Genomic DNA, 25,859 nt, shown 5'->3' with positions numbered 1-25,859 from the left:
AGTCCTCTGCTGACTGATAGAATTGCAGTGTCATCGTCTAACACCAAATATTTATTTCTACTCCCTGAATTTTAATTTTCTTCCGAATTTTTCTTTAGTTTCCTTTACCGCATGCGCAATGTACAGATCGAATAACATTGGGGATAGGCTGCAAACCTATTTCACTGCCTTGTCAACTACTGCTTTCCTTTCATGTCCTTCCAGCCATCCGCTTTCTGTACAAGTTGTAGCCGGCCGGTGTGGCCGTGCGGTTCTAGGCACTTTAGTCTGGAACAGCGTGACCGCTACGGTCGCAGGTTCGAATCCTACCTCGGGCATGGATGTGTGTGATGTCCTTAGGTTAGTTAGCTTTAAGTAGTTCTAAGTTCTAGGGGACTGATGACCACAGATGTTAAGTCCCATAGTGCTCAGAGCCATTTGAACCATTTTTTTGTACAAGTTGTATACAAAAATTCGCTCCCCTGTATTTTATCCCACATATCCCCAGATTTTCAAGTAGTGTACTTTCGTCAATAATGTCGAAAGCTTTATCTAAGTCTAAAAAGGATATAAACGTAGATTTACCTCCCTTTAACCTATATTCTAAGATAAGTGATGGGGTCACTATTACCCCGCGTCTTCCTCCACTTCTCCGGAACCCAAATTGATCGTCTTCGAGGTCGAATTCTACTAGTTTTGCCATTCTTCTGTAAATAACTCGTGTCACTGTTTTGTAACGGTGACTTATGAAACTGATACTTCGGTAATATTCACACTTGTCAGCACCTGCTTTCTTTGATATTGGAATTATTGCATTCGTCTGAGGGTATTTCGCCTGCCCCACATATCTTTCTCGTATCTCCCATCACATCTTCACCTTATTCCTCTTCCCTGTCTATAATATTGTGTTCATCTCCCTTGTAGAGCCACTCTATGTATTCCTTCCACCTTCAACTTCCCTTTTTTACTTAGTACTGGTTTGCCATCTGAACTCTTAATATTCATACAGTTGTTCCTCTCTTCTCCAATGGTCTCTTTCATCTTCCTGTAGGAGGTACTATGTTTCCCTCAGTTATACGCACTTCTGTAGCCTCGCATTTGTACTCTCGTCATTCCTGCAGAGCCATTTTGCATTTTCTGGCAATTCTGCTTTTTTTAAGCGTCTGTATTCCCTTTAGCCTGCTTCTTTTGCTGCATTTTCATATTTTCTCCTTTCGGCAGTTAAATTAAATATCTTGTTTGTAATCCATAGATTCCTACTAGACGTTGTCTATTTACCTATGTGTTTATCTGGTGCATTAACTACTTAATTTTTCAGAGCTACTTATTTGTCCTCTATTGAATTCCCTTGCACTGTTTCAGCCAAACGTTGCCTAATGCCCCCTCTGAAACGTGCAATAATATCTGATTCTTTCAACCTATCCAGATCCAATGTCCTAACTATTTGCAGTTTCTTAAGCTTTAACTTACATTTCGTAACAAATAAATTGTGGTCAGTATCCACATCTGCCAGTGGAATTGTCTTACAGCTTAAAATCTAGTTTCGAAATCTTTACTTTATCATTACATAATGTCCGAAACCTTCCAGAATTTCCAGGTGTCTTCCACGTACACACCATTTTTACGCAATTCTTAAAACAAGTGTTATCAATATTTAAATTATGCTGTTTGCAGAATTTTTTATCTGGTGGGTTCCTTTTTTATTCCTCTTTCCCAGTCCATATTCTCCTACAATTTTTCCTTCTCTTTATTTTCCTACTATCGAATTCCAGTCCCCATCACAATTAAAATTTTCTCTCCCTTAACTTTCCGAATAATTTAGTACATCTCATCATACTCTCTCTCAGTCTCTTTATTAAATGCGGACGTAGTAAGCATATAAACTTCTACTAATGAGGTTGGAGTTGGCTTCGTGTCTTTCTTATCTACGATGATACGTTCACAACGCTGTTCGTAGTAAATTACCGCAATCCTACTTTCTCACTCATTATTAGATTTACTCGTGCATTACCCCTGTCCACAACTCGTGGTCGTGCGGTAGCGTTCTCGCTTCCCGCGCCCGGGTTCCCGGGTTCGATTCCCGGCGGGTTCAGGGATTTTTCTCTGCCTCGTGATGACTGGATGTTGTGTGATGTCCTTAAGTCAGTTAGGTTTAAGTAGTTCTAAGTTCTAGGGGACTGATGACCATAGATGTTAAGTCCCATAGTGCTCAGAGCCATTTTTGCATTACCCCTATTTCATTTTGTGTTTGTAACCCTGATCTCCTTTGGCCAGAAGTCCTGTTTTCCCGCCACCGCTCTTCATTGCTTTCCACTTTTCCCGCTGTGCAGGTTGATTTTTCTTTCCGGCACTTTTGAATTCGCGCCGTAATCACCGATTGCATAGTTCCCCTGCCTGTTTTGCCGCCCGTTCGTCAGTGATGTTTCGTGCGCTGCTATATGGTGGCGCTATCGACCTCTGGAGGGGTTACAAGGCATTAAATGCCTCCGGCGAGGCTTTCAGCGTGTTGTTGTCGGTCTTTGCGATAAAGGCGTCTTCTAGAGGCCCCGCGGTGTTGGTACTGAGTTCGGCGTTTGCAGTACGCCTGGTAGTCTGTTTGGTTCCCCAGGACGTGATCGCAGTTCGGTAGCTTTGAGTTTGGTAGATGGTTAAAAGCTAAAACGGTTTTGTGCTTCTGACGTCCACCGTCTGCTCGTTTTCTGCAATTGATTGTTTGACTAAATTTGGTAGAGCGTAATCACTTGATCTCGGGTTCGTCATTAGCCAATGGAACTTGTAGAGTGAAAGAATTGCTGAGAATCTGAATTATGTGGAATCGCGTATTGAAATGAGTTGGCTCTGGTTGTGATTGAGTGGCAGGTAGTGAAAGGAAGCCAAACTGATGCCAGTCTGCATTGTTACCCAAGTTATTCAAGGTGGTGGCTCTACCTGGGTGGTCCCTCCACCTCCTCTCCATGGACGATAGATGTGACACCGTCGCCTTGTTGATGTCCCCCCTTCCCAACTTCCCATCCCTTCCCCTACCCATATCCCCTGCCCCACTTCCCCTCCCTGCCGCTACTTGTGAACTTGTGAGAAAAGACTACCTGCACTGGGCTGCTGGAGAGGAAAGACATAAGGTACTCCCAGGTGTTCCCAGTTTTAGTAAAAAAATAATAACGCCGACATTATCTGGAACAATATGCTTTTATTTAAAATGTTATATTGCCTTTCCTCTTACAAAATGTTAGTGTTACAATATTCTTAACCATCATAGATACATATTTCACCTTGGATTGAACATTACCATCTGCTTTACGCTCACTACCACTTACAAGAACACCTACATAAAATGGATTAGTCTGAAAAACAGATATTTACTTTATTTATTTTTGAGGCTGTTATTCTGCTGGGTGAATTTCCTAAATTATGGCAGGGAAACCGAAAAAGTAATTACCCTACAGCCATGTGCCTGAAATTCAAATAAACATAACTGCTTAAAATTGGGGCGGATGACAGAAAAACGCTTTCCTGAAAAAACAAAACAGTTCTCATGATATGAAATGGGCGATGATTAGAGCAATATATTATTTATTTATTTAAATATTAATTAAATTGCTGGAAAATGTGTCAATTGACGCGATGTTGATGTTTAATAAGTGCATTACCTCTAACTATATGTGATGACTGCGTCCTTAGCCTCCTACAGAAGAAATGGAAGAAAGTGGTAATGGACGAGTGTAAAAAGAGTAATTTTCAACGAATAATGCTGATGTAGCAGGATGGACTGAGGATGCACAGACTCATAGAGACTCCTGCCTGTGCTGGAGCTGTTCATGTTTGTTGAAGTGGTTGGTCAGTCCACAGTGCACGAAGCAATTTTGTTCTACTCCACTATCCCGAGACTGAATGAACAGAGGTGCTCGCCTTGGTGTATGGGACTCAACACAGGACGCTTGAAACGGGTTTTGTTCCCCTTGCTGAAAGGCGTGTGTACATGCTCACCTTGCTGTGTGCTCCAGCACTCGAAATTGATGGGGAACTGTCCTAAGGCTACTACCAGAAGAACTGCCTCCTACCGATCTACAAGTGAAATAGCTGCTGAGGAATTGTACACAGATATATGGTAAGAAGGGATAGGACAACAAACTATCACTGAAGTGTCGGAAAAGTTGCCTCCTATTGAGCTACATGTGAGAAGGCTGCTAAGGAATTGGTACACAGATACGTGATAAGAAGGGATAGGTGAGCGACATATCACTGAAATGTAGGACGGCCAATACACGCTACCACAATTGAAAGAAAATGTTTCACTGCTCTAATTACACATAGAAATTGTCGTGAGAAAATCACCACTTGTTAACAACGGATCATAATACAACACAAACGCCGGGAATTGAAAAATAATTGTAATAACACAACTACAGCAAAAACCGAGCCCAAAAGATCTCGCCAGGAGAGAGTGGCGACAGCTACATGTGTGTTCACCTCGATGTGTGGATACAGGCTAAACAGCTAAGAGCTGGTCTTACCTTACCTTACCTTACCTACCCATAGGTAGGAATACCAATTTTCCAGGCCTGTCCTATCCTGTCCCTGATGAGATCAATCTGCTAGCAGTGATATCTTCAGAAATTAGTCACAGATGGACAAAAGACTCACAAACAAGACGCTTCAGCAGGCCGTTAACTGCATTTCTCGGAAATACTGGCCTCCCTGGAACAATTTCTAGGAAAGACCGGCCCCCTGTGACAATAGCGAAATACCTGACTATTCGCTAAGTGTGAAGAACCGAATGGTCAACAGCAGTGTGCTTTCAAACGTTCTGGACGTGCCGGCACTGTCTGAAAGTGATCTCCAGCTAAGTAAAATCAATCTCATGTACGAAAAACATTGAAATAATACATTCTACGAAAATGAGATACGCAGGGATCTTTATGTTAGTCGTCTCGCAGTGTGCCAATCTACCCGCTCTGCCCCCCATAGAGTGAGCACTCACATGCGCAGAACAGATTTTGTGTTGTCAACATACATTGCCGGCCTGGTCACGTGATCTCGGGACGTCGTGTGTTTGTTCGTATAGCGCCCTGTATATTTAGAATGTCACTACATCCCTAGTACAGACGGATTCTTTTCGTACGTGTTCAAAATGGTTCAAATGGCTCTGAGCACTATGGGACTCAACATCTTAGGTCATAAGTCCCCTAGAACTTAGAACTACTTAAACCTAACTAACCTAAGGACATCACACACACCCATGCCCGAGGCAGGATTCGAACCTGCGACCGTAGCAGTCCCGCAGTTCCGGACTGCAGCGCCAGAACCGCTAGACCACCGCGGCCGGCTCGTACGTGTCGTGGATTATTTATATATGTTGCGAAGACATTTTAACAGTATCCATTTGATACCGGGAATAAACCAGCTACGTAACTTTTAGGGCAAGTGATATTACATTCAGCTTCTTTGCGATAGGTGTCATAGTTCAGATGCACTCGATTTTTGGTAGTTTTTGGTATGATACCGCACTTTATAGTATTACAGGGCCCGAAGTACATTTTTGCAGTGATAGTCCTTCAAAAAGACTTTACAGTACGTTAGTACTTTCGCAAGTGTCCGAAAAACACCGAATTTACCACACATTAGCGATTACATCCCTGCTAATTCGTCCTTTTTTCTTGTATTTCTGCGTATTTATTTTCTCGTTTTTGCGACCTAAAGCACAATTTTTCTTACTGGTGGCACTTTGAGGTATTTATTTAACGCATTTTAAGTACTTGCTCCCAGTTCATTAAATAAATAGTAGACGGAGTAATCTATATACATAATTGACAAGTCACTGATAAATGCATGGAGGATAGTATTTACTGAAACAACTAACCTTTCCCTTTCCTGTTCCACTAGCAAATTTACGAGAGGAAGTGATTGTTTGTAAGCTTATGTACGAGCCGTAATATCTATTACATAGTCATAAAATCTTAGAAAAATAGGTCTACAGAATCAAGTCTTAATTATAATGCGTCTCGAAATTTTTAAACGTATACAGTGTCTCTTACTAAAATGAAAACTATAATTAGAGCTATATGGAATGTACCCATGAAAAGTTACTATGCCTCCTTTCACATATTTTTCTTTCCATCCGTAGCAACAACGTAATTCACCATCGCTATTACACTATCAACAAACGGTGAAACACAACAAAAACTCTTGGTATTATAAACTTCAAACGCTGCAGAAAGCACACAGGGACAGCGAAGTCCCGAGATCACGTGACAATCCTGGTTTAATGTTGACAACATGCGCAGAACGCAATGCTCACTCCAGAGATATTTACTCTGTGCTGCCCCCAACAGATGGGGAGCAATGCCCTGCACTCGCTAGCCTCCGCCGCTACATGTCGTTATAACCAGTTGTCGCTCGCGTTTATTCTACTTCTTCAGGTAAACAGTCTGAAGGCTATCTGGTAGAGGTTTCAGGCGCTCCACTGTACCGAATAACAGCTTTGTGTGTGTGTGTGTGTGTGTGTGTCCTCATACACTGTGGAAGGACGAGATTCCTGCTGTGCAGACGGCAGAGGAACAGACGGTGGAGAAATCACTTGTTCCTTGTGGAATAGCACACTGCATGTCTGCCCAATGTGTTGCTATTCTTAGCATCTCAACTGCTATAATATCAGCTCATTTATTTAAAAAAATGACTGAATAAGTATGAAAGTACATTTTCTGTATGAAGTATTACTGTCGTGTATACTCGAAGTGTGCTTCTCATGCTTGTTACAACGAATGTTGTTCAGACAGAGTTCACCTCACGTTAAGTAAAGGGGGTAGTCTCACACTTAAAAAAAAAAAAACAAATACTGTGACAGTGCAGATAGTGAATACAGTACTAAAATCAATGAAATGGCCAGCTAAATAAGTGTAAACTCATACTCGGGATATGATCTTATGCTTGCTACAATGAATATTGATCTGAGAACATTGAAGGTTGCATTGAATATAATACAAAATAAGCACTTAACACCATCCAACAATCCTTAAATATACATACACCTAGCAAGTTCCACGCACTATGGTGAGCAGAATACTTCACCAATAACATAATGCTGGTAGGATCGGACAACAACATGATAACAGACATTGAGCAAACATTCCAGGATGGATAGACATGTTTTTTTTATGAGTGGTACCAGTGCGTCTTAGGAGGAAAGGTACACTATGTGATCAAAAGTATCCGGACACGTGGCTGAAAACGACTTACAAGTTTGTGGGACCCTCCATCAGTAATGCTGGAATTCAATATGGTGTTTGCCCACCCTTAGCCTTGATGACGGCTTCCACTCTCGCAGGCATACGTTCAATCAGCTGCTGGAAGGTTTCTTGAGGAATGGCAACATATTCTTCACGGAGTGCTGCACTGAGGAGAGGTATCGATGTCGGTCGGTGAGGCCTGGCACGAAGTCGGCGTTCCAAAACATCCCAAAGGTGTCCTATAGGATTCAGGTCAGGACTCTGTGCAGGACAGTCGATTACAGGCATGTTATTGTCGTGTAACCACTCCTCCACAGGCCGTACATTATGAACAGGTGCTCGATCATGTTGAAAGGTGCAATCGCCATCACTGAATTGCTTTTCAACAATGGGAAGCAAAAAGGTGCTTAAAACATCAGTGTGGGCCTGTGCTGTGATAGTGACACACAAAACAACAAGGGGTGCAAGCCCCCTCCATGAAAAACACGACCGCACCATAACACCACTGCCTCCGAATTTTAATGTTGGTACTGCACACGCTGGCAGATGACGTTCGCCGAGCATTCGCCATACCCACACCCTGCCATCGGATCGCCACATTGTGTACCGTGATTCGTCACTCCACAAAACGTTTTCCCACTGTTCAATCGACCAATTTTTACGCTCCATACACCAAGCGAGGCGTCGTTTGGCATTTACCGGCGTGATGTGTGGCTTATGACCAGCCACTATCTTGAAATTCAAGCTTTCTTACCTCCTGCCTAACTGTCATAGTACTTGCGGTGGATCCTGATGCAACTTGGAATTCCTGTGTGATGCTCTGGATAGATGTTTGGCTATTACACATTACGACCCTCTTCAACTGTTGGCGGTCTCTGTCAGTCAACAGACGAGGTCGGCCTGTACGCTTTTGTGCTGTACGTGACCCTTCATGTTTCCACTTCACTATCTCATCGGGAACAGTGGACCTAGGGATGTTTAGGAGTGTGGAAATCTCGCGTACAGACGTATGACACATGTGACACCCAATCTCCTGACCACGTTCGAGGTCCGTGAGTTCCGCGGAGCGCCCCATTCTGCTCTCTCATGATGTCTAATGACTACTGAGGTCGCTGATATGGAGTACCTGGCAGTAGGTGGCAGCACAATGCACCTAATATGAAAAACGTATGTTTTTGGGGGTATCTGGATACTTTCGATACATAGTGTATGTAATATTCTTATAAGTGAGCAACTATCTAAAAAAAGCAACGACAACAATAACGAGTGTAAGTAGGCTGTTTAGGTTTTTATGTTAGTAACGCCACGTAGCGCTCTGTCTGAAAATCACTGACTGTGCTGTGTGCAGTCTGTGGCTGGTTTGCATTGTTGGAATATTTGCTATTGCAGTGTTGAGCAGTTGAATGTGAACAGCGCGTAGCGTTGCGCAGTTGGAAGTGAGCCGCCAGCGGTGGTGGATGTGGGGAGAGAGATGGCGGAGTTTTGAGAGCGGATGATCTGGATTTGTGTCCATCAGAAAGAGTAAATTTGTAAGACTGGATGTCATGAACTGATATATATATATATATATATATATATATATATATATATATATATATATATAATGACTTTTGAACACTATTAAGGTAAATACATTGTTTGTTCTCTATCAAAATCTTTCATTTGCCAAGTATGCCTATCAGTAGTTAGTGCCTTCAGTAGTTAGAATCTTTTATTTAGCTGCCAGTATTAGCGCTCGCTGTATTGCAGTAGTTCGAGTAACGAAGATTTTTGTGAGGTAAGTGATTCATGAAAGATATAGGTTATTGTTAGTCAGGGCCATTGTTTTGTAGGGATTATTGAAAGTCAGATCACGTTGCGCTAAAAATATTGTGTGTCAGTTTAGTGATGATCAAAATAACTAAAGAGAGAAATGTCTGAGTACGTTCAGTTTTGCTCATCTGTTTGAAAATCAAATAACGTAAGAGGTTTATCAGCACAGTCATTTATAATATTTCTAAAGGGACGTTTCATACGAGAACTATGTTACACTACTTGTGCATCCCAGCTTTGGCTCTATAGGAAGACAAAACGCTGTGATAAGATCACAAATTATCGAAAAACACCCTCTTGCCAAAACAATGCATATGGCTTTACCTCAATGTGTGGATAGAGCATAAGCAGCTTAGCCTTACTTCCCCTCTTACATCCCCTCCTCCTTCCCTCTCTTCCCTTTGTAGGTAGGAATACTGACTTTACAGGCCTGTACTATACTGTCCGGTCCACATTTTCACTCATCGCTGCTGATTCTGCGAAATGTCCTGCTGCAGGTGACACCAGTGATCCTCTTCAATTACACCTGAAATTTATATCCGTTGGATAACAAGCCCAGGTCTGACTCCAAAGTTATTGATAACCATGTTATACATTTTGCTAAAGTGTTCTTACATGTGACTATGATAAACTGTATGTCCTTCTTAGCTAGAGAGCATTGTATTACCGTGTTGTCGGCTGCAATATACAACTACAGAATGGATCATGTGTTTGATCCCATGTAAGACTGTTTAAGGGTTTTAAACTCTAACAAACGGTATTTACAATGTGCTTCTCTGTTCTTTCTTTCTTTCACTGGTGCCATGTCCCACACTGACACAGTGTCGGCATTGTTAAGAACGCGTTTGGCAAGGTTAGTATGAAGGGGTGGCCGGATGACCTTCCTGCCGCGACCCCGTACCCCCCAGGATGGAATTAGTGTACCCCAGCTGTCTGCGTCTAGTGTAATTCATGGAATAGTGCGGATGTGTTCAGATGTCGGCGAGTCGTGTAACTGAGGCGGAACGTGGGGACCAGTCCGGTATTCACCTAGCGAGATGTGGAAAACCGCCTAAAAACCACATCCAGGCTGGCCGATCCGGGGCTGGCGCGCCTACCTGAGTCCAGGAAGCAGCGCGTTAGCGCTCTCGACTATCCTGGCGGGTCTTACAATGTCCTTCTATGTGCCCTCTATGAATCACAACTATGCAGTGTCAGCTAACAAACACTTTACAAAACAGTTGCTGCACAGTTTTTAACAACATTTTGCAGTATCTCGACTGCGGTAACAGGAATACAATTAGTTGATTGCTGCCTTGCATTCTTTCTGTAGTGACATAGATCTGCATTAAAGAATGATAGAAAGTAGATGGTGTAGTCGGTTGAGAGTGGTTATAACGAGGTAGACTGATGCATTCTAGTATGCGGCCGATGTTGTGGCATGTCATTATTTGCATATTTAAATATTTTTTTCCGTTGTTCTCTGAGGCTATATCAGTTGTATAGTATAACCTACGTTTGACTCATATACAATTGCGAGTTCAGGGTGTGAATTAGAGCGCTATCTACCTGCAACCATTGACAGAAAACCTCTCCAAACCACATTCAGTAGAGAACTTATAACGCATATGTGAGAAATCATATTCACGAAACCGATGGGGCCGGCCGTTGTGGCCGAGAGGTTCTAGGCGCTTCAGTCTGCAACCGCGCGACCGCTACGGTCGCAGGTTCGAATTCTGCCTCGAGCATGGATGTTTGTGATGTCCTTAGGTTAGTTAGGTTTAAGTAGTTCTAAGTTTTAGGGGACTGATGACCTCAGATGTTAAGTGCCATAATGCTCAGAGCCATTTGAACCATTTTGAAACCGATGGGAAAGCTATTTCGGCCCCATCCTCTAGAAGAGTGAAGATACATGCGAATGCACCATTTCTCCGTCACATCTTGGATATAAATCGATTCTTCAGTTCCATAACTGCAGTGATTCTAAGTCAGTGACAGGAGTTTGTGAGGTAATTCAGTCCCTATGTATACATTTGCTTGATAGTTGTTGTGTGTGCAAGAGACTACGTTCTGTTCACAGAGCTAGTGCAGCATGGAGTGTAATTCCACATGTCAAACACCGCTGCTATATATTTGTCTATTTCCTCACAAGATGTCGCTGTTTCATGCATTTTCCGTTGCTGACGAACATTTTATAGGAGTGATGCGAGCATAGCGTAATTTTCGAATCGTAATCTGCCATCGACAATGTGCACGTACACCTCCGGAAACCTATACAGTGCATGTGTCACAAAGAATAAACGTCTTTTTTTTTTTTGGTGTAGAATGTAATCATCTTAAAGTCATCATCATAGCGAGTGGGATAGAAAACTTGCAGGCTGAATGTACATCAGGTGTTGTAAATATATTTCCTGCATTGGGTTATTAATGGTGTGGCATTCCACAACTAATATATCAAAAAACACACTGCTTTAACATTACAGCATACTCAAGTGCAGAACTGTGTAGCTTAGGACTGTGTGTTTATGTTCTATGATCATTTCTCTCTTTCCAATACCTTTTTCATAGGGACTCCAAACATTAGAACAATGCTCCAGAATTGATAGCACAAGTGACTTACGTAAAAATGTTTCTAGTCCTCTCCTTCTGGATCTCCATTATGAATAAACCATATGTTTCTTCTTCTCGACCATCTGTTACATCACTACAACAATCTCAAATGTATCAGACTCCTGTCTACAGTCTTCGCAGAACGGAATTTAGAGTATTGGGAATGAGAATATTGGTCTATATCACTAGCATTGGTCAGTTATGCAGGTTTGGAACACATGTTATGCTTTACCGAAAGCAAAATATCAAACTGTATTGATTACATGGAACTCAGCATGATCTGTTCCTCCATGAGACGTCAAATGTAGTGGGGATAGTACCGTCCTACTTCTGGTCAGTTTCAAATTAAATCAGGGACAATGTTGCAGGAAGGGTTGATTAAAGACAGAGGAAGAGTGACAAGAGAGACCGACTAGAGTGAGGATCATTAGCCAGTAGGTTCAATAAAGGGTTATCTCGTTTCGAAATAGAGGACACAGTGATATGATTCGTTTCTTGGGGTGGTAATCATCAAAGGTCGCGGCACCCACTCCTCTTGCGAGTGCTGCCTCTTCCAACCACGAGACGTAGCCGAGAGTCACGGCATGCTGTTGGCCACTCTGTGACGAAATGTCATTTATTTCGCTATTGTTCCAGATGTCGAAGTTTCCTAGAAATACTTTTGATACCTGCAGACCTGAAACAGTATATCAGTGTCAGCCTGACTCTGACCAAAGCTGAGCATTGCCAGCTGATGGATCCCTTTGTGTACCATCAGCGAGAGGATAGAATAGGGCTGAGAAAGCAGAGCCACTACCTACAGGAGGCTCCAGCTGCAGACCATGAACAGTATATCGTAGTCACTTGCAATCGTCTGGAGTGTGGCACCACATGGGGCACAAACATGGACTCTGAGATGAGAGGATGAAAAAAGGTTAGAAGCATTTGAGATGCGGATGTGGAGGAGAATGGAGAGAATAAGCTGGATGGAAAGAGTGAGTAATAAAAGGGTATTGGAAAGGGTTGGTGAGAGAAGATGTCTGCTAAAGGTTATAAGAGAAAGGAAAAAGAATTGGTTGGGACGTTCACTGAGTAGGGAGTGCTTGCTAGCAGATGCTTTGGAAGGACTAGTTTGTGGGAGAAGACTGAGAGGAAGAAGGTGTTACAAGATGACAGACGACATAAAGGGAAGAGGAAATTATGCGGAACTGAAGAGGATGGCAGAAGACCAGACAGCCTGGAGAACTACCATGTGAAAACCTGCCTTTTGGTAAAACACTAATGACGGTGATGATGACTGATCATTTCTGCTCCTGTCCAACTTTCCTAGAATAAGAGTTGCTGCACCACTCTATAGCCTGCCTCTCCTTACCACTGTCTACAAAGTCGTATATACACTCCTGGAAATTGAAATAGGAACACCGTGAATTCATTGTCCCAGGAAGGGGAAACTTTATTGACACATTCCTGGGGTCAGATACATCACATGATCACACTGACAGAACCACAGGCACATAGACACAGGCAACAGAGCATGCACAATGTCGGCACTAGTACAGTGTATATCCACCTTTCGCAGCAATGCAAGCTGCTATTCTCCCATGGAGACGATCGTAGAGATGCTGGATGTAGTCCTGTGGAACGGCTCGCCATGCCATTTCCACCTGGTGCCTCAGTTGGACCAGCGTTCGTGCTGGACGTGCAGACCGCGTGAGACGACGATTCATCCAGTCCCAAACATGCTCAATGGGGGACAGATTCGGAGATCTTGCTGGCCAGGGTAGTTGACTTACACCTTCTAGAGCACGTTGGGTGGCACGGGATACATGCGGACGTGCATTGTCCTGTTGGAACAGCAAGTTCCCTTGCCGGTCTAGGAATGGTAGAACGATGGGTTCGATGACGGTTTGGATGTACCGTGCACTATTCAGTGTCCCCTCGACGATCACCAGTGGTGTACGGCCAGTGTAGGAGATCGCTCCCCACACCATGATGCCGGGTGTTGGCCCTGTGTGCCTCGGTCGTATGCAGTCCTGATTGTGGCGCTCACCTGCACGGCGCCAAACACGCATACGACCATCATTGGCACCAAGGCAGAAGCGACTCTCATCGCTGAAGACGACACGTCTCCATTCGTCCCTCCATTCACGCCTGTCGCGACACCACTGGAGGCGGGCTGCACGATGTTGGGGCGTGAGCGGAAGACGGCCTAACGGTGTGCGGGACCGTAGCCCAGCTTCATGGAGACGGTTGCGAATGGTCCTCGCCGATACCCCAGGAGCAACAGTGTCCCTAATTTGCTGGGAAGTGGCGGTGCGGTCCCCTACGGCACTGCGTAGGATCCTACGGTCTTGGCGTGCATCCGTGCGTCGCTGCGGTCCGGTCCCAGGTCGACGGGCACGTGCACCTTCCGCCGACCACTGGCGACAACATCGATGTACTGTGGAGACCTCATGCCCCACGTGTTGAGCAATTCGGCGGTACGTCCACCCGGCCTCCCGCATGCCCACTATACGCCCTCGCTCAAAGTCCGTCAACTGCACATACGGTTCACGTCCACGCTGTCGCGGCATGCTACCAGTGTTAAATACTGCGATGGAGCTCCGTATGCCACGGCAAACTGGCTGACACTGACGGCGGCGGTGCACAAATGCTGCGCAGCTAGCGCCATTCGATGGCCAACACCGCGGTTCCTGGTGTGTCCGCTGTGCCGTGCGTGTGATCATTGCTTGTACAGCCCTCTCGCAGTGTCCGGAGCAAGTATGGTGGGTCTGACACAACGGTGTCAATGTGTTCTTTTTTCCATTTCCAGGAGTGTATATATACAGGATGAGTCACCTAACGTTACCGGTGGATATATTTCGTAAACCACATCAAATACTGACGAACCGATTCCACAGACCGAACGTGAGGAGAGGGGCTAGTGTAATTGTTTAATACAAACCATACAAAAATGCACGGAAGTATGTTTTTTAACACAAACCTGCGTTTTTTAAATGGAACCACGTTAGTTTTGTTAGCACATCTGAACATATAAACAAATACGTAATCAGTGCCGTTTGTTGCATTGTAAAATGTTAATTACATCCGGAGATATTGTAACCTAAGGTTGACGCTTGAAACCTCCGACGTTCAGTTGCGTGTTGTAACAAACACGGGCCACGGTCGGCGAGCAGCATCTGCCGGGACATGTTTACGATGAAGACCGTGTTAACGAGTGTGGCTGTAGTGCACTGTTGTGGTTTGGTCTAGCTGTCGCAGTGGCCGCATGTAGCGCTTGCTGCTATTGTTATTCTGCATTCGTTCAAATGGTTCAAATGGCTCTGAGCACTATGGGACTTAACTTCTGAGGTCATCAGTCCCCTAGAACTTAGAACTACTTAAACCTAACTAACCTAAGGACATCACACACATCCATGCCCGAGGCAGGATTCGAACCTGCGATCCTAGCGGTCACGCGGTTCCAGACTGAAGCGCCTAGAACCGCACGGCCATCTGCATTCGTCTCCGAACGCAGACCAACTGTAGTACACCGTGTTATCAGACGTCTGTCATAGTGTAGTGTTGTAGGAACTGTGACCATGGTGTATTCGAACTCTGAAAAGGCGGAGATGATACTCATCTATGGCGAGTGTCGACGAAATGCAGCTGAAGCCTGCAGGGTGTATGCAGAACGGTACCCGGACAGAGAGCATCCAACGTGCCGCACATTGCAAAACATCTACCGTCATCTGTATGCAACAGGTATGGTCGTAGCACGCAAACGGGTCCGTAACAGGCCCGTCACAGAAGAAGCGTTTGCAGTTGGTGTGTTAGCTGCTGTTGCCGTGAACCCACACATGAGTACACGGGATATTGCGAGAGCCGGTGGACTGAGTCAAAGTAGTGTCATGCGCATACTGCATCGTCACCGCTTTCACCCGTTTCATGGTGATGACTTTAATAATCGAGTGCAATTCTGTCAATTGGCATTAACAGAGAATGCATGGCAGTTCTACCTGTTTACTGATGAAGCGGGTTTCACAAACCACGGGGCAGTGAATCTACGGAACATGCATTACTGGTCCGTGGACAATCCTCGCTGGCCCAGACAGGAAGAGCGAAAGCGACCGTGGACTGTAAATGTATGGTGCGGAATCATTGGCGACCACCTCATTGATCCTCACTTCATTGCAGGGGCCCAAACAGCTGCAACATACATCGCGTTTCTACAGAATGATCTGCCAACGTTGCTCGAAAATGTCCCACTGGAAACGCGTCGACGTATGTGGTATCAGCATGATGGTGCGCCTGCACATTCCGCAATTAACACTAGGCTGACCCTTGACAGGATGTTCGACGGGCGTTTCATAGGACGTGGAGGACGCATAAATTGGCCAGCCCGTTCTCCTGATCTTACACCTCTGGACTTCTTCCTGTGGGGTACGTTAAAGGAGAATGTGTACCGTGATGTGCCTACAACCCTAGAGGATATGAAACAACGTATTGTGGCAGCCTGCGTCGACATTACACCAGATGTACTGCGGCGTGTACGACATTCATTACGCCAGAGATTGCAATTGTGTGCAGCAAATGATGGCCACCACATTAAACATCTATTGGCCTGACATGTCGGGACACACTCTATTCCACTCCGTAATTGAAAACGGAAACCACGTGTGTACGTGCACCTCACCTCTCATGGTAATGTACATGTGCGTCAGTGAAAAAGACCAATAAAAAGGTGTTAGCATGTGGACGTAATGTGCTGTTCCAGTCTCTTCTGTACCTAAGGTCCATCACCGTTCCCTTTGGATCCCTATGTAATTCGGTGCTCTCCGATACACACGATCGAACAGCGGAGGAGTGGTACTCAAGCGTCAACTTTAGGTTACAATATCTCCGGATGTAATTAACATTTTACAATGCAACAAACGGCACTGATTACATATTTGTTTATACGTTCAGATGTGCTAACAAAACTAACGGGGTTCCATTTAAAAAAACGTAGGTTTGTGTTAAAAAACATACTTCCGTGCTTTTTTTATGGTTTGTATTAACCAATTACACTAGCCCCTCTCCTCACGTTCGGTCTGTGGAATCGGTTCGACAGTATTTGATGTGGTTTACGAAATATATCCAGCGGTAATGTTAGGTGACTCACCCTGTATATATATATATATATATATATATATATATATATATATATATATATATATATATATATATATAGGGTGTCCCAGCTATCTTGTCCACCCAAAATATCTCTGGAACAATAACAGCTATTGGAAAACGACTTTCACCGGTATCAATGTAGGGCTGGGGCCCATGAATGTACATATTTGGAAACATTCTAAAACAAAAGCATATGTGTTTTTTAACACAAACTTATGTTTTTTTAAATGGACCTCCTATATTTTTTCTTCAGCAAGCCATAGCATGACAAAGAACATACACAATGGCGTTGATTGCATCGCAATATTCCCATTACATCCCGAGATATTAAGACACGAAGTTGACGCTTGAAACACCCGACATGCGCTGCTAGCGCACGTCCTGAGGCTCAGGCGTGAACCCCATGCTGCCCGTAATCGCGATGTGATTGACATGCGTAATCACACCTCCATACTTATCAAGAGGTCCGAAACGAATAATACGGTCTGCTGCCATCAACTCTCAAAAGCACATAATGGTTTCCCTCTTCCACGTTTTACGTATCTACGTACACAATATGAACCAGTACCGATCGGTGTACACCCGTCAGGTTGTCTTATTTATCCTGGACACCCAAAATAAGGTTTATCTAATGCGTTATATGACTCATTGTGCCTGTCGCGCAGGGCCTGGCTCTACCTAGTCAAGTGTCCAACGTAGTTCCCACTACTGCCACAGTTACCACTTCGCCTTGTTTATGATTTGCGACCCATGCAAACTCCTGTACTCCAGAATGAGATTTTCACTCTGCAGCGGAGTGAAAATCTCATTCTGGAAACATACCCCAGGCTGTGGCTAAGCCATGTCTCCACAATATCCTTTCTTTCAGGAGTGCTAGTTCTGCAAGGTTCGCAGGAGAGCTTCTGTAAAGTTTGGAAGGTAGGAGACGAGGTACTGGCAGAAGTAAAGCTGTGAGTACCGGGCGTGAGTCGTGCTTCGGTAGCTCAGTTGGTAGAGCACTTTCCCGCGAAAGGCAAAGGTCCCGAGTTCGAGTCTCGGTCGGGCACACAGTTTTAATCTGCCAGGAAGTTTCATATCAGCGCACACTCCGCTGCAGAGTGAAAATCTCATTCTGGAAACATCCCCCAGGCTGTGGCTAAGCCATGTCTCCACAATATCCTTTCTTTCAGGAGTGCTAGTTCTACAAGGTTCGCAGGAGAGCTTCTGTAAAGTTTGGAAGGTAGGAGACGAGGTACTGGCAGAAGTAAAGCTGTGAGTACCGGGCGTGAGTCGTGCTTCGGTAGCTCAGTTAGTAGAGCACTTGCCCGCGAAAGGCAAAGGTCCCGAGTTCGAGTCTCGGTCGGGCACACAGTTTTAATCTGCCAGGAAGTTTCATATCAGCGCACACTCCGCTGCAGAGTGAAAATCTCATTCTGGAGTACAGGAGTTTGCATGGGTCGCAAATCATAAACAAGGCGAAGTGGTAACTGTGGCAGTATTGGGAACTATGTTGGACACTTGACTAGGTAGAGCCAGGTCCTGCGCGACTGGCACTATGAGTCATATAACGCATTAGATAAACCTTATTTTGGGTGTCCAGGATAAATAAGACAACCTGACGGGTGTACACCGATCGGTACTGGTTCATATTGTGTACGTAGATACGTAAAACGTGGAAGAGGGAAACCATTATGTGCTTATGAGAGTTGATGGCAGCAGACCGTATTATTCGTTTCGGACCTCTTGATAAGTATGGAGGTGTGATTACGCATGTCAATCACATCGCGATTACGGGCAGCATGGGGTTCACGCCTGAGCCTCAGGACGTGCGCTAGCAGCGCATTTCGGGTGTTTCAAGCGACAACTTCGTGTCTTAATATCTCGGGATGTAATGGGAATATTGCGATGCAATCAACGCCATTATGTATGTGCTTTGTCATGCTATGGCTTGCTGAAGAAAAAATACAGGAGGTACATTTAAAAAAACATAAGTTTGTGTTAAAAAACACATATGCTTTCGTTTTAGAATGTTTCCAAATATGTGCATTCATGGGTCCCAGCCTTACATTGATACCGGTGAAAGTCGTTTTCCAATAGCTGTTATTGTCCCAGAGATATTTTGGGTGGACAAGATAGCTGGGACACCCTGTATATATATACGTGATTACTTTGCTATTCACAATAAAGTGCCTGGCAGAGGATTCATTGAACCACCTTCAAGCTGTCTCTCGACCGTTCCATTCTCGAACGGCGCGCGGGAAAAACGAGCACTTAAATTTTTCTGTGCGAGTCCTGATTTCTCTTATTTTATCGTGATGATCATTTCTCCTTCTGTAGGTGGGTGCCAACAGAATGTTTTTGCAATCGGAGGAGAAAATTAGTGATAGAAATTTCATGAGAAGATCCCGTCGCAACGACAAACGCCTTTGTTTTAATGTTTGCCACTCCAATTCACGTATCATGTCTGTGGCACTATCTCCCCTACTTCGTGATAATACAAAACGAGCAGCCCTTCCTTGTACTTTTTCGATGTCATCCGTCAGTCGCACCTAATGCGGATCCCACACCGCACAGCAATATTCCAGAATAGGGCGGACAAGTGTAGTGTAAGCAGTCTCCTTAGTAGACCTGTTGCATCTTCGAAGTGTTCTGCCAATGAATCGCAGTCTTTGCAGTCTTTGGTTGGCTCTACCCACAACATTATCTATGTGATCGTTCCAATTTAGGGTATTTGTAATTGTAATCCCTAACTATTGAATTGAATTTACAGCCTTCAGATTTGCTTGACTTATCGCGTAATCGATATTTAGCGGATTTCTTTTAGTACTCATGTGAATAACTTCACACTTTTCTTTTTTCAGGGCCAATTGCTACTTTTCGCACCATACAGATATCTTATCTAAATCATTCTGCAATTCGTTTTGGTCATCTGATGACTTTACAAGACGGTAAATGACAGCATCATCTGCAAACAATCTAAGATGGCTACTGAGATTGTCTCCTATGTCGTTAATACAGATCAGGAACAGTAGAGGGCCTATAACACTTCCTTGGGGAACGACGGATATTATTTCTATTTTACTCGTTAACTTTCCGTCTATAGACGACCGTTTCATTTTCGTAGCAGTCATAATTATAATATTCAATCCGGCCTATTTACTTATCTGTTTGCTTGTTTTTCCTTCTTTTCTATGAGTTACCATCCATATCTCTCTAATCATAGCTGATAGCTGCTGAGAATGATTTTCACAGCAACAGTCCGCGCCTCACTGCCTCAAGTTTAAACTGGTAATACAAACTACGTGTGAAGTTTCCTTTTCATAAACATCGTAAACGCAGTTATCAGTGCTCTATTTGGTACACCAAATCTCTCGGCAGCATTTATACTTTAGCCGGCCGGAGTGGCCGTGCGGTTCTAGGCACTACAGTCTGGAACCGAGCGACCGCTACGGTCGCAGGTTCGAATCCTGCCTCGGGCATGGATGTGTGTGATGTCCTTAGGTTAGTTAGGTTTAATTAGTTCTAAGTTCTATGCGACTGATGACCTCAGAAGTTAAGTCGCATAGTGCTCAGAGCCATTTGAACCATTTATACTTTGTCGGTTACTTTGTTTGCTGCCCCTCTAGCCGTCCTCGGCTATCCTATTCAGGGTGAACCCCGTATCAATCAACAAAATAGGTTAGGACTTCCTGGGATATTTTCTGAGAGTTATGGTGCGGCCTCCAGTCGCTCGTTACAGAGTACAAGGCCTGGAAAAAAAAAGAGCAGGAAAGGAAGAGGAAATGAAGAGAATGAAAGTTCACGGCTTGAGAGGGTACGTGATTTATTATTTCCGTGACTACAAAATCGAGTGAAATTTAGTAACAACTTAACAATATGAGCCCACTGATCGATATGACGTAGCCTGGATGCATGCAGTGATTCGGTTGTATGCTCTTCTGCGGCAAGCTGGCCGACAACTGTTGTCGCTTATTTAACAATGAGATTCGCCAAGCAGCCGCGCAATTGAGATGATATTTTATTTTCGCTACCAGTGTCGGCGCCATCCTTAGACCCCGTACGCACCACTCAAAAGTAATTGATATCGGCATTCTGGGGCCGTATGCTTCTACATGTCGTGAAGATGGTATAATGAACTGGCAGCGAAAATAAAATAAAATAACATCTCAATTGCACGGCCATTTGGCGAACTTCATTGGTAAATGTTTGACCAGCGGCTGTCCCATGTCCACAATCGATTATCAGCGACTCTTGTAATTGGTCACTGATGTCCTGGATACTGGCGGAGTTAATGTACCGCACATGTTCTATCGGGTACAGATATGGGGGGAGGGGCATGGATGTACCTCAGCATCACGCAGACACTTCATACAGGCACATGTCACGCGTGGATGAGCATTGTCTTGTTGAAAAATGACACCACGATACTGCTGCATAAAAGGAACACACGAGGATGCAGGATGTCTGTGAATACCGTTCTACCACCAGATGCGACCGCAAGTCATTCCCCATGACTCTCCGAACTGGAAATGGAATGAGCGTTTGGTGTCATTGGCCCTTACGGGGCAGATCCGGCCGCCTTGGTGCAGGTCTTATTACATTCGACGCCACAGTGGGCGACCTGCGCGCCGGATGGGGATGAAATGATGATGAAGACAACACAACACCCAGTCCCTGAGCGGAGAAAATCCCCGACCCAGCCGAGAATCGAACCCGGGCCCCTTAGGACGGCAGTCCGTCACGCTGACCATTCAGCTATCGAGGCGGACGCTCTCCGAACTATGACACCAGGAGTAACAGTGGTACGCCTCTCGAAAACACTGGAAGACTGGTACCTCTTCCCAGCTCGCCGCCACACTCGCCAGAGATGGCGAGCACATACGTGTGCATGCGCTTGCACGTGGCACCTATAGCACTTGAGAGTGGCTTGAAAGTCCGAAATAGGCCAGTTGTGGGAAATTAAATAAATACGCGAAAACATTCGACGCCACAGTGGGCGACCTGTGCGCCGGATGGGGATGAAATGATGATGAAGACAACACAACACCCAGTCCCTGAGCGGAGAAAATCCCCGACCCAGGGAAAGGAGTGAGACAGGGTTGTAGCCTCTCCCCGATGTTATTCAATCTGTATATTGAGCAAGCAGTAAAGGAAACAAAAGAAAAATTCGGAGTAGGTATTAAAATTCATGGAGAAGAAGTAAAAACTTTGAGGTTCGCCGATGACATTGTAATTCTGTCAGAGACAGCAAAGGACTTGGAAGAGCAGTTGAACGGAATGGACAGTGTCTTGATAGGAGGATATAAGATGAACATCAACAAAAGTAAAACGAGGATAATGGAATGTAGTCAAATTAAATCGGGTGATGCTGAGGGGATTAGATTAGGAAATGAGACACTTAAAGTAGTAAAGGAGTTTTGCTATTTAGGGAGCAAAATAACTGATGATGGTCGAAGTAGAGAGGATATAAAATGTAGACTGGCAATGGCAAGGAAATCGTTTCTGAAGAAAAAAATGGTTCAAATGGCTCTGAGCACTATGGGACGCAACTGCTGTGGTCATCAGTCCCCTAGAACTTAGAACTACTTAAACCTAACTAACCTAAGGACATCACACACATCCATGCCCGAGGCAGGATTCGAACCTGCGACCGTAGCAGTCGCACGGTTCCTGACTGCGCGCCTAGAACCGCGAGACCACCGCGGCCGGCGTTTCTGAAGAAGAGAAATTTGTTAACATCGAGTATAGATTTAAATGTCAGGAAGTCGTTTCTGAAAGTATTTGTATGGAGCGTAGCCATGTATGCAAGTGAAACATGGACGATAACCAGTTTGGACAAGAAGAGAATAGAAGCTTTCGAAATGTGGTGCTACAGAAGAATGCTGAAGATAAGGTGGGTAGATCACGTAACTAATGAGGAGGTATTGAATAGGATTGGGGAGAAGAGAAGTTTGTGGCACAACTTGACTAGAAGAAGGGATCGGTTGGCAGGACATGTTTTGAGGCATCAAGGGATCACAAATTTAGCTTGAGAGGCACCCACTTGCCTTACTCATACTGTGGCATCAAGCAGTCAGGCCTGCAAGATGAGTGGTCTGCCAAGCGAGTGGATTCTTTCTTATTTGACGACTAACATGAACTCTAGTACTCACACTTAGTTACAAATTATCCTCCTGTATGAATAATACGCAACGGAAACGCATATCTGACTATCAGTGATTTACAGAACTCTGACTGTACACTACGCATTGGCAATACCACATTTTCTTTTTGTCTTTTATTTGACGGCTTTTATTAACACGTGGCCATCCCACTGAATATGAATGGCGCACACATTATAAATTCGGGACATTATGGCAACATACAATTTGAAGGAAAAGTCTACCAATCTTTTTCTTTTCACTATCTTATTTATTACTAAACACACAAATTCTATAACCTACAACAATATCACATGAGAAATTCCGCCCAGTGGGCATGGCTTTACACTAGTGAATCTCTATATTATGGTCTCGTAATTTATTTAACGCTACAGTGCACTTTCTGGATAGTATGGTGGATCTTTTATTATACCTCACACTTCGACTCTCACAATCATCATCACGAAACTTTCCTCCAGACCGAGCGGTAGCGAAAGAACATGCATAACCCGCCAATCTTTTGAAACTACCTTGCTACTCTCCCATGCAAACCACACATACCCAAATTACATGACATACACCACACAACAATATGAAATACTACACAAAGAATGGTTACAACATTATCACTTTCAGCTTTCCCACTTCAATCAATATTTATCCCAGTTTCACACGACACTGCCCCACTTTGTAATTCTACTTTCCTACTGTGAACTCCGGAGATAAATGCACGTCTTCCTGTGCAATGCATGCCAAGTGGCGTTGCTGGATAGACGGCCGACTCACCTTGATTCTCTCTCAGAGTTTAAATCTAGCGTCACACGGAATCATATCATGCAGTTTAATGTTAAGCACACACGCGAGTCCTCAACTGATACCATGGACGAGTACTTCTCTTTATCCTTTGTCTCATACACAGATTGAGGCTCATACAGTACTCACCACGTGGAAGTACTCGTCTCTAATTTCAAGTCCTGCACACGCCATTTCTTAAATATTTCAACTTATGATACACACGCTATTTCTTAAATATTTCAACTTATTGTACACGCGCTAGTAATTCAGCTTAACTTAAGCACACGGAAGTATTTCAGCTTATAGCTACACGTGGTTTCATTGTGACCGTTGGTCACTTCCTAAGATTACTACAATCCCCTTGATATTACCTGCCTGACATTTAATTCTCCCCACAAAAGTTCCTGAGATAGAGAAATTATTATTTCAAACTACTCTTAAATATTCCACATGCATACCATGCCTCCACTCTTTCGTCATTACGGAGCACAACAAAAACAGGTCTTAACGGCAGAAGATCCAGCGGCAGAGTGCTGAAATATGGCCGTTCTGTAGGTCATCTCGAACCTCTGTCGAGGTGGGGGAAGCACCTTGCTATCGTATTGGTCAGCCACATTTCAGGCGCTCAAAGCTCTGGTACCTTTCGTCTCTTTGGTCCCACCAAAGGTGGCCAAAGGATCGACTCAAAGATGATCATATATCCACATTCACTATCTGCGGTTAGCAGACGACCATACATTCATTCATTTCACAGATCTCACCAAACTGGATGTAGGGATTTACTTTGTGGGAGTGCACATGTGATCAATTAAATAAATAAATTGTCATTCTTTCCCACACTGGTATACGGCTTCGCTGTACTAATTGAAATTGAGTTATTTTACAAAAAAAATGTGTTGTTCTGACAAAAATAATGAAGTATTTTGTACCTATTTTCAATGTCGGGCGGTACTGTAGCCTTTCAAGCTTTGGAGGGCAGCGTGGAGGGTAAAAATCGTAGAGGGAGACCAAGAGATGAATACACTAAGCAGATTCAGAAGGATGTAGGTTGCAGTAGGTACTGGGAGATGAAGAAGCTTGCACAGGATAGAGTAGCATGGAGAGCTGCATCAAACCAGTCTCGGGACTGAAGACCACAACAACAACAACAACGCGAAAACAACATCCGAGGCGGAGGCATTAAAGTGTTCAAATGGTTCAAATGGCTCTGACCAGTACGGACTTAACATCTATGGTCAACAGTCCCCTAGAATTTAGAACTACTTAAACCTAACTAACCTAAGGACATCACACAACAACCAGTCATCACGAGGCACATTAAAGTGTCCTTCAACAAATATACGGCTGTGGTGCGCCATAGGAGGAAAGTGGTTGACTCACCAGAGCGTTCATGTTGGATGCCGACGGCTGGGGTCCAGGACTGCCGCGGCCCTCCGCGCCAGAGGCCACCCTGTTACGGAGTTCGTTGTGGGCAGCTACGATGGCGTTCTCGTCCGCCTGTGTTGTGCCGTTGCCTCTCAGGTCGCCGCATCTGCTTCCGACTCCCTGTAACACGACACTCGTGAGCTCATCCCTACCCTACACATGCACACACGTATACTAAGGAAATAAAAGTAACTGAACACATTATCCTACTTTTGGCCGGCCGAAGTGGCCGTGCGGTTAAATGCGCTGCAGTCTGGAACCGCAAGACCGCTACGGTCGCAGGTTCGAATCCTGCCTCGGGCATGGATGTTTGTGATGTCCTTAGGTTAGTTAGGTTTAACTAGTTCTAAGTTCTAGGGGACTAATAACCTCAGCAGTTGAGTCCCATAGTGCTCAGAGCCATTTGAACGTACTTTTGCTTTTGTCGGTGTTCATTTTATATCCTCCTTTCAAGACACTGTTCATACCGTTCAGCTGCTCTTCCAAGTCCTTTGCTGTCTCTGACAGAATTACAACGTCATCAGCGAACCTCTAAGTTTTTATTTCTTCTCCATGGATTTTAATACCTACTCAAGTGCACATCACGTTTTTTAACGTGCACTGATAGTACACACTGATGCGATCAAGCAGAGATATACATTATGATGGTACCTATGGAACAGGCTGTTCGAGTTTCTGATTCACTTCTGAGGCATATGAAACGTAATCTTACCATATTTGCAGAAAAGATGGAAATCTTCGCTTTCGAAGATGGGGATAACTGAGTCCTTTCAAGACACTGTCC

The 25,859-nt window shown here is 44.4% G+C and overlaps 1 protein-coding gene across 1 annotated transcript in view; it reads right to left on the bottom strand.

Moving 5' to 3' along the window:
- LOC126260634 (venom allergen 5-like) overlaps positions 1-25,859 on the bottom strand; it is a 157,219-nt gene that overhangs the window by 80,716 nt on the left and 50,644 nt on the right. Inside the window, exon 2 of the mRNA XM_049957972.1 lies at positions 25,031-25,195. Coding sequence (XP_049813929.1) covers positions 25,031-25,195 — 165 coding nt within the window. The remainder of the gene's footprint in view (positions 1-25,030; positions 25,196-25,859) is intronic.

Source organism: Schistocerca nitens, chromosome 5, assembly GCF_023898315.1.
Source record: "Schistocerca nitens isolate TAMUIC-IGC-003100 chromosome 5, iqSchNite1.1, whole genome shotgun sequence".
Classification (NCBI taxonomy): Eukaryota; Metazoa; Arthropoda; class Insecta; order Orthoptera; family Acrididae; genus Schistocerca; species Schistocerca nitens.
This window is presented reverse-complemented; position numbering and strand designations above follow the sequence as displayed.